Here is a 10276-nt window from a genome sequence, read left to right as displayed (position 1 = left end):
ATGTAAATATACTCAACAATTATTTTTTTACTTGCCGCAGTATCTTTACCAAGATAAGGATTAATTTGTCGCAAATCAGAACTTTATTTAAATCCGACACTTACTTAATCAAACAAGTAAACTAACCACTTAACTAATTTAAGTTGGTTAAATATACAACAATCATATTAAATATACATAAAAATCAGTTACCAAATTAATTACTTCTACTTATATAGAATATATGTTAAAAATTAAAATATAAAATACACATTAAAAATATGTGAAAGAACACATATATTTATATACATAATAACTGTTTTTTTTATGTATAGTATTTTTGTATAACCAATATATAATGATTGTTTTATATATACATATTATTTTTGTATAAACAATTATATATGTCTATAGAACTAGATTATTATTAACTACTTATAGTTTGGGGATTTTTCCTCATTTTATTTGTTTCCCCTCTTAAAAGATCTATATATAGGTTTGAACTTTGAATGTGTGATGCAACTAAGAACCCAAAATACACGCTACAACATGGTACTCAGTGGAAACCTGAATAACGCTGTCATAGCATTCCTGGTTCCTCTTCCTTCCATCATCATCTACCTCTCATTCCTCAAACATTATGATGATCAGTCAAATTTCTCAACAAAACTTGAACCTTTTTGGTCAACATTCTATTCTTGGTGCTACCACCACCCACTTTTATTGGCCAATGCACTCTTCTTCTTCAACGTTAATGTTCTCTTCTGGATCATAGGCCAATTCCAGCGTAGTCACTGGGTACATATTAATGAATTTCTTACTCAAGTTCTCATTTTTCCTTTCTGGGCATCTTTGAAGTTGGCATTTTTGGCTTCTACTTATGAAGTTCTGACTCAACATTCAGATTTTTCCCTTCTGGGTATCTCTAAAGTTGACATTTTTTAGCTTTTTAATTGGACTGTGATTTAGCTTGTTAATTGGACTGTGATGAAATTCTCACTGAAATTCACTTTTTTATTTTCTGGGCATCTCCAAAGTTGACATTTTTAGCTTGTTAATTGGACTGATGAAATTCTCACTCAAATTCACGTTTTTATTCTCTGGGCTTCAGCAAAATTGACATTTTTATTTTTTAGCTTGTTAATTGAACAGTGACTCAAAAATCACATTTGTAATTTGTTTCCTATTAAGGGTGTAGATAAAGGCTGTTAGTTAAGCTGTTGTTATGATGATAAGCTTGTGATTGGTTGTTAGCTGTTATCATTCTGTTACATGCTTAGCTATATAAAGCTATGCCATGACTGTATAAACTCACTCATTCTAATAAAATTTTCTCTTATTCAGTACTATTCTAGTTTCTCTAATGCTTCACAGCACTAGCTACAATATTTCCCTTTCTGGGTTCCTCTAAAGTTGAGAGTTTGAGCTAATGAAGTTGATTTGGTTATGGTTTTGTTGTTACAGTTGATTGATCCGTATTGGACAGTTATACCTGTTATGCTTGTTCACTATTATGCAAGTCACCCTTTGGCACAGTTTAATTGGTGGAGGTCTTGGATTGTGGTGACATTGACTTGGATATGGAGTTTGAGGCTCACTCATAACTACTTCAGGAGAGAGAGATGGCAATGGGGTGCGAGGGAGGATTGGCGTTTCACTGAGATGAGCCAGCAGTATGGGAAGCAATGGTGGTGGATTTCATTCTTTGCTGTCTATGTCTCTCAGCAGGTCATAATTTATTTATATGTTTTTTGTTTTACTCTTGTGGTTCAACAATATATGTCACTTTAGAAATTCGATGCATTCATAATTTGTGTGTATTGGTAACATTTGTTGCTTTGAGTTATGAATATATTGATGCTTGAACTTCATAAAGAATGAAGACGTGAAAGCTGAAATTGTAATTGCTGGTCATGGTAATTGATGATCATTCTAGGGTATGGGAGGATGCAAGTTGAATAATGTCATTTTCGAATTACTTGATTCTTGAAGGATTTAGTCATGAGTTTTGTTTTGGTTAGTGATTGTATGGGTTCTGAATCCAATACAATCATACTTTGTGCCTGGTTGGGAATGACTTTTGCATGCGAGTATAATCTTGTTGTTGGGGAGGTTTATTCTGGTTTTTGGATCCATGTTTTATTTGGTACTTGCGCTATTATGAAAAATTTGCAGCTGTAATTGTAAAGTAACTATAATCATATATTGCATTTCACAAATAAAAAAGAAAGAAAGAGAATCTCTTTGAACTAACCATGGATGATATGTTAATCAAGAAATGGTTGGAAGTTAGAAACCAGAGTGTAAGTGTTGGTGTAATGATAGCATTGTTGTCTTGTGATGATTTGGTGCCTCTCTGCTTGAAAGGGTAAGGGTAAGGGTGTGTGCATCATCGACCGGCTTCAGATCTCGCCTTGTGTACTAGACCACCCTTTTTACAAACCTTTAGGATTAATGCTTACGAATTCATGGACTAAAGTGAAATTTCACTTGTTTAAATGAAATCCCTGAACCAGTTTGGCTAATTTTCTGCTTGGTTTTATTGATGTGCAATGAAATGAATGCTCTTTGTTTTCTAATTTTCACTTGTCACATTTGCAGGTGTTTCTGATTGGATTATCTCTACCCTTAAACATTGTGCACTCTGTCAATAAGCCTTTGAGCATCTGGGACTTGGTCGCAATCGTCGTCTGTTTAAGTGGCATCGTCATAGCATACTTTGCCGATACACAGCTTTATGACTTTGTGATTAGAAACAACAAACTAAAAGGTCTTGGTAAGCCAATGGTGCCTGTCCTTGACAGCGGCTTGTGGCATTACTGTCGCCATCCGAATTACTTCGGCGAGCAGCTGTGGTGGTGGGGATTGGCTCTATTCTCATGGAGCCTCGGATATCGATGGAGCTTTCTTGGTGCATTGGTTAATACCATGTGTTTAGCATATGTGACTAGGCTTGTTGAGGAAAGAATGTTGAGGAAAGAATGGAGAGCAGAATCTTTTAGGGTGTATCAGAAGACAACTTCAGTGTGGGTTCCTTGGCTAAAGTCCTATCCTTCTACAGCAAAATATAAGAAGAGTGCTTGATTCTTTTCCTTAGTATAGTGATTGGTATCTGGATTTGTTCTCTGTTGTTGTTTGTTCAATAGAATCATGAGTTGTGTTTGCATGAATTCAATGTAACCATATATATTTCAACTTGGGTTATAGACTTGTATGTATCTAAGCTACTATTTATGCTTTATTAAAGTTTCAAAGGTTTCACTAGTACAAAACTTTAGTTTATAATTGTAGATCGAAATTGTCTCGCGTGGTTTCAAGGTCACAGGTTTAAGTCGTGAAAACAGCCACTGAAATAATTGTCAGGTTAGACTGTGTACATTACACATTTTGAATGCGGCCTTTTTTTGGACCTTGCATTAACACAAGGTTTGTACACTAGACTGCTTTTTTATAAGGTGGAAATTCAGGTGCAGTCGACTTCACGTGAAGTTGATATCTGAGAACTGTTAGATAATTTGACTGGTTTGACTAAATTTTCATCTAACGGCTCTCAGATATCAACTTCAAGTGAAGTCAACTTCACCTGAGTTTTCACCTTTTTATAATTGTAGATAAGTTTGTTGTAAATTAACATTTGGTGCATGCTATGGTAAAGAAAAAAAATAGTAGATAAAAATTCACTCTTATTTAATTTGATTTCTATTTAAGAGAATATGTTAATTTATTTTTTATTTTTTAAAATAAATTTATACATTTCTCTTCATTCTCTTTATACTAAACTTCTTCATCATAAAAGTATTCTAATATTTTCGTTATTTTGTGCTGGCTTAAATCTCTTTTAACATGTTATTCCACATATATCCATTTTCTGTGTCAACTGAGGAGAGTGGATCCTCTCCAGTAAATAAAAAACTGGATGGTGTGCAGTGTTTAATCTAACCATTCACCACATTCTTTCTCTTATTTATTTCTGGTCCCACTATTAAAATCAATGGTGAGAGATTGCACTGTATTTTGTCAAGTGTTGAAAAAACTGGAGAGGATCCATTTCCGTCAACTGAGTATGGTATCAAGTATCAAGCTAACAAGTCAATATGTTAAATATCATTTATTTATATTGCAAAATAATTAATTTTTTTAACATATTTACTATTTACCCAAATGACAAAGCAAATGCAAGTAATTTTTATCAAAACTTTTCAATTTTCTATCTATTCAATTTTTCATGTGGCCAAATTAAAATTATTTTATTTAAATTAATATCTATTTCCTGTACATATGCCAACAAAACTAACAAGTTCAATTAATTAAATAAAATATGTACGAATCTAAATTTTGCTACCGTGTTTTTTTTTAAGATAATATAATTATCAAACTTTAAAATTTTGTCATAAATTATACTTGTAAGTTTCTTTATTCTATTTTGTTTTCAATATGGACATAATACACTGTTTTGCATGTGATCTTTTCTTTACTTTAATTTTTTCTTTAAATTTCTTATATTTTCATTTTAAATATTTCATATATTTACTCTTTCTATCATTCTTTTGACTTTGTTTTTGGTTATATTCATTCTAAATGCTTTTTAAAACTACTCTTATATATCCTATATAACTAAATGTGCTTAGCGCTGTCAACATATTTATTTATCTATTTATAATATATTAAAAGAGAAACTAAAATAGTTTTGCGATTATTTTTAAACATTTAGCTTCACTCTATTTTATCACATAATTTTTTTTCTTGTGCAGACTCATATACATATAATGCAGCAACACACATCTGAATATAACTTAAATAGATTAGTTACTGAATTTGTTATTATTATTGCCATATGGAAGTAGTTAATTAGAATTGAATTAGCACTATATAAACTTGTTGCTATAGCGATAATTAGTTGAGTTCTTTCACTGTAGATTGAATTTATGTCAATTCCATTTCTTCTCTTAATTCTTTCTGTTCGTGTGTTCTCTCTCTGCTTCGCTCACCTTTTAACATGGTGCTGCGGTGAGCGTGGAGATCGAAGAGTGCTCTAAGGGATTGAAATTGAAGAAGGGGATTAATCATTCAGACTTGATAATTAAAAACGCAAGTTCTGAATCACTAGTTAGCATGCAGTGATGGAACCAGTTTGTGAAATCGCACAACCAGAAGCAGGATTACCATTGGAGAACCTCGATTCTCAAGGAATTTCAGTATTTTTGAATCAACTTTCTGCAATTCAAGCGCACATAAACAAAAGCAATGGAGGACCAAGCCAAGATCCTAGGAGTCCCTTTTACTTACATCCCTTCGAAAATCCAGGTATATCCAAAACTCATGAAATTCTAAATGAAAGGAACTATGGAGATTGGAGTAGAGCTATGAATCTTGCTCTGAAATCAAAGAACAAACTTAGGTTTATTGATGGTAGCTTAGATAAGCTAGAAAAGCATGATCCCTTATTTGAGGTATGGGAACGATGTAACACATATGTAGTTGCGTGGATCAATCGTTCACTAGAACCTGACATTGCCAAAAGTATGAGCTGAAATACTATAGCACTGGATCTTTGGGAAGACCTAAAACATAGGTATTACCAAGGTGACCGCTTTCGAATCGCTGAGCTACAAGAAGAGTTGTATGCAACTAAGTAGGGAGAAATGAGTGTGACTATGTACTTCACGAAATTGAAGATGATATGGGAAGATCTGGACAACTTTAGAGCAATTCCATCATGCGAGTGTGGAAGAAATTGCAATTGTGGACTAGGAGTCATAAGTAACTTTAGAGCTGAAGATCAGGTTACTCAATTTCTTAGAGGATTGAATGAACAATATGCTAGGGTTAGGTCACAAGTCATGCTCATGGATCCACTCCCAAACGTCAATACTGTTTTCTCTCTTCTTACGCAACAAGAGAGACAGTTTCAAAGCCTAAATTTTGTCTTAGAACTAAAAATGATAGCTCAGACAATCACTCAACCTGCCACCCTCTTGAACACTGCAAAGGCCTCTCAAAGCAAAGGGAGAGGGAGGGGCAAAGGAGGCAGAAATCCAAGCTTTGGAAGAGGACAGGGAGGTAGAGGCAAGATGCAATGCTCACATTGTGACAAGATGGGACATGTTGATACATGCTACAAAAAGCATGGATTGCCACCGCATCTTAAGCAAAGATATAACACAGCATTCACCAACATAAGTGCAGCTGAATTTGAATCTGAGGGAAGCAATGAGAATCTCAGAAACCCTTACAATGGACAGGATAGTGATGTAACAAGTTTTGATTTTACACTTGAATAAAAATCAGCCTTATTAGCACTTCTCAGCAAGGAAGCGCAGAAACCAAGTCACCATGCTGATCCTCACAAAGAGCCTTTGCCAACACCTCATCCAAGTAAATTGGTATATATTATGCATTTCACATCAAACATTCTCGCATTAAATATTTCAAATAAGAAATTTGCATCATAGATAATGGACAAGGGGCAACTGACCATGTCTCTTACTCACTTAATGACTTTCATACATATCATGAGATAGCTCCAATCCTTGTAAAATTGCCTAATGGTGCATTAGCCATCAACAAAATTGCTAGAACTATCATATTCACAAATGAACTTTACCTTGTTGATACATTATACATCCCTTTCTTTAATTTCAAACTAATTTCTGTTTTCAAGGCCACATCACATCTGTATTTTCATATGAATTTTGATGACAAAAAATGTAAGATACAGGATACCAATTCAGAGAAAGTGATTGGAGTAGCTAGAGCTTGTGGGGAACTTTACACACTGAACAATGAAGCAGTGAGGCCTAACTTTGCACAAACAACAAGCATTCTTACCTTGCCAAAGTCAGAAATAAAAGGAATAAATCTTTGGCATTTTCGATTAAGACATTTACCTTTTGAAAGACTCCATGTAATGAAATCTATTTTTTCTTTTATAAATTGTAACACAAAAATTGATCTATGTGATACATGCCATTTTTCAAAGCAAAAGAAATTGAGTTTTTCAAATAACAATATTATTTCAGCAAGCATATTTGAACTTCTTCATATTGATATCTGGGGACCTCTTGCAATTTCCTCAATTGCTGGCTACAAATACTTTCTAACAATAGTGGATGACAAATCCAGATTCACTTGGACTCGTCTAATGAAAACCAAAGCTAAAGCTAGCACAATAGTAAAAATTTTGTTCAATTTGCAAAAACTCAGTTCAGCAGCCAAGTAAAGTACATTAGAACAGATAATGGGCCAGAATTTTCAATGAAAACTTACTATGCTAAAATTGGAATAATACACCAAACTTTTTGTATTGAGACCCCTCAACAAAATGAAATTATTGAGCGGAAGCATCAACATATTTTAGCTATCACAAGAAGTTTGTTCTTTCAATTTGGAATCCCAAAATGTTTTTGGAATTTCGCTATTCTTCATGCAGTTTATGTCATAAATCGAGTTCCAAGCACTTTTTTAAACAATAAATCACCATTTCAAATCTTGCATAACACCACCTCTGATTTCTTGACCCTTAGAGTATTCGGTTGCTTAGCTTATGCTAGCACCAATCACCTCAAATATATCAAAATTTGATTCGAGAGCTCGAAAATCAGTATTTTTGGGATTCAAGGAGGGTGTTAAAGGCTATGTACTCATGAACTTAAAAACTAGACAAATTTTTCTTTCAAGACATGTACATTTTTATGAAGATCACTTTCCCTTTTCTCATGAAACTGACTCCTTAACTACAACTGCATCTAATTAGCAACAATTCATGAGTATTGACCCCTTTTCATATGACATTTTTCAACCTCATGCACTCTCTAATATACACACAACACACCAAAATTTAGCTAATCTTGAGTCACACCCAAAGGAGTATGAACTTGCTGGTCATTCTTTACGTAATAATGTTTTTCATAATGCAGACTCAGCACCAATTGAGCTTTCTCACAATTCACCACCACTTACTATCTCTAACACTAATGCTAATAATAAAACAATTGCTACAATACTTATTGCTGAGAAGAATGTGCAAAGAAGGACCTCGAGAATAAGACCTCCTTCTTATCTTCAACACTATCAGTGCTTAAATCTCACCACTAAGCCCATCCCTTCCGTCAATACCCACTGTAAGTATCCTCTATCTAATTTTTTGTCATATGAGGAACTTTCTAAAAATCATAGAGCATTTTCGATTACATTATCCACAAATACTGAGCGCAAGCACTATGAGGAGGCTATGTCTCAACCTTGTTGGAAAAAGGATATTAAATATGAACTTGATTCACTTGATGAAAGCAAGACTTGGAAGATCACCTCTTTGCCACCTGGGAAGAAAGCTATAGGATGCAAATGGATTTTCAAGGTGAAATACAACCCTGATGGATCTGTAAAACGTCATAAGGCACGTCTTGTTGCCAAGGGCTACATACAAGTCCCTGGCATTGATTACAAAGACACCTTTAGTCCAGTCTTAAAACTCACAAGCCTTCGAATGGTACATGGATTGGCAGCAGCAAAAAACTGGTAGTTGAAGCAAATAGATGTGAATACTGCGTTCCTTCATGGAGATCTTGATGCAGAGGTGTATATGGTTGCTCCACTAGGGCTGAATATTGGCAAGGGACAAGTGTGCAAGCTAGAGAAGTCGCTCTATGGACTCAAGTAGGCCAATAGACCATGGAATAACAAGCTCAAATCTATTTTATTAGAGCTTGGCTACAAGCAGTGCCATTCTGATTATAGCCTCTTCACCAAACAATGTGAAACTGGTTTTACTGCAGTCTTAGTTTATGTGGACGATTTAGTACTGGCCGGAGATGACATTCTTCAGATCAACAAAATCAAAAGTGTCTTTGATGATCGGTTCAAAATCAATGATATTGGGAACTTGAAATTTTTCCTTGAATTGGAAGTAGCGCGTTCAGATAAAGGAATCGCGTTGTACCAGAGGAAGTATGTTGTGGACATGCTTACTGACTATGGCTTTGCCGATTGTAAACCAATCTCTACACCTATATATTATAGTATGAAGTTGAGCAAGGATAGTGAAACTCCTCTGCCCGATTCAACTGAATATCGGAAGATAGTTGGTAAATTGTTATATTTGACCAACACACGACCAGACATTAGCTATGCCATTGGTCGGCTTAGCCAGTACTTATACAAACCAACAAACTTGCATCTACACGCTGCTCATCGAATCTTGCGATACCTGAAATCTGCACCTGCTCAAGGATTGTTCTTTCCCACTTCTACTGATTTATGCATCACAGGCTTCTCTGATTCTGACTGGGCAGCTTGTCCAGACACACGACATTCAACTTCTGCCTATTGTTTTTATCTTGGGCCAGCTTTAATCTCTTGGAAAAGCAAGAAGCAGAATACTGTTTCATGCAGCTCCTCTGAGGTTGAATATAGAGCCTTAGCTACAGCCACCAAAGAGGCTATCTGGCTAGGATACTTGATGAAGGACCTTGGAATGCCTCTAACTAAACCTATCAGCATCTTTTGTGATAGCCAATCAGCCATTCACATTGCATCCAACCCAGTTTTTCACGAAAGAACCAAGCATATTGAGGTGGATTGCTATGTGGTACGCGACAAGTTCATGGAAGGATTTATTCATTTGATGCCTATCCCGACCAAAGAACAAGTAGCTGACTTGTTGACAAAGCCCGTTGTCCCCTGCTGTTTTCTCAACACTTCACTGTAAGTTAGGACTGTTGGACATCTACACTCCCAACTTGAGGGAGGGTGTTACTTGATAGAGAACCTTGTGCAGACTCGTATACATATAATGCAGCAACACAGCAGAATATAACTTAAGTAGATTAGTTACTAAATTTGTTATTATTATTGCCATCTGGAAGTAGTTAGTTAGAATTGAATTAGCACTATATAAGCTCGTTGCTATAGCGATAGTTAGTTGAGTTCTTTCACTCTAGAATGAGTTTATGTCAATTCTATTTCTTCTCTCAATTCCTTATATTCGTGTGTTCTCTCTCTGCTTCGCTCACCTTTTAACAGTGACATAACCTTTTATTTTTACATTATGTTATATGATTCTTATTGTATTTTTATTTCCTCATAACCTTCTATCTTTATATCATATTATAGAATTCTTTTTTAATATTATATTTTTTTAATAGTTATAATTGAGTTATAAAATTTGTTTCATTCTATCGTATAAAGTCTATTACTTCTTATTTTTTATTATTTTTATGGTAAAATTAGTATTTAATCTTAACTTTTCATATTTTTACTCTTTACTTTTATACAGGTTATTGTATGCTTTCAATGTTAT

General features: G+C 34.5%; 1 protein-coding gene across 1 annotated transcript; it reads left to right on the top strand.

The window, feature by feature from the left end:
* Positions 1–479: 479 nt before the first annotated feature.
* Positions 480–3251, top strand: LOC107624731 (uncharacterized protein C594.04c). The gene is made up of 3 exons (XM_016327167.2): positions 480–777; positions 1444–1707; positions 2581–3251. Exons 1-3 carry the CDS (start codon positions 496–498, stop codon positions 3061–3063), a joined length of 1029 nt encoding a protein of 342 aa, XP_016182653.2. The 5' UTR covers positions 480–495; the 3' UTR covers positions 3064–3251.
* Positions 3252–10276: the final 7025 nt, after the last annotated feature.

This window comes from Arachis ipaensis, chromosome B2 (assembly GCF_059453495.1).
Source record: "Arachis ipaensis isolate K30076 ecotype BB chromosome B2, ASM5945349v1, whole genome shotgun sequence".
NCBI lineage: Eukaryota > Viridiplantae > Streptophyta > Magnoliopsida > Fabales > Fabaceae > Arachis > Arachis ipaensis.
This window is presented reverse-complemented; position numbering and strand designations above follow the sequence as displayed.

Excerpts from the sequence above, each read along its gene's own strand:
- LOC107624731 (XM_016327167.2), top strand. The coding sequence starts at position 496 with ATGCAACTAAGAACCCAAAATACACGCTACAACATGGTACTCAGTGGA. Across the intron at positions 778-1,443 it reads AATTCCAGCGTAGTCACTGG|TTGATTGATCCGTATTGGAC; the intron begins GTACATATTAAT and ends TTGTTGTTACAG. Across the intron at positions 1,708-2,580 it reads CTGTCTATGTCTCTCAGCAG|GTGTTTCTGATTGGATTATC; the intron begins GTCATAATTTAT and ends TCACATTTGCAG.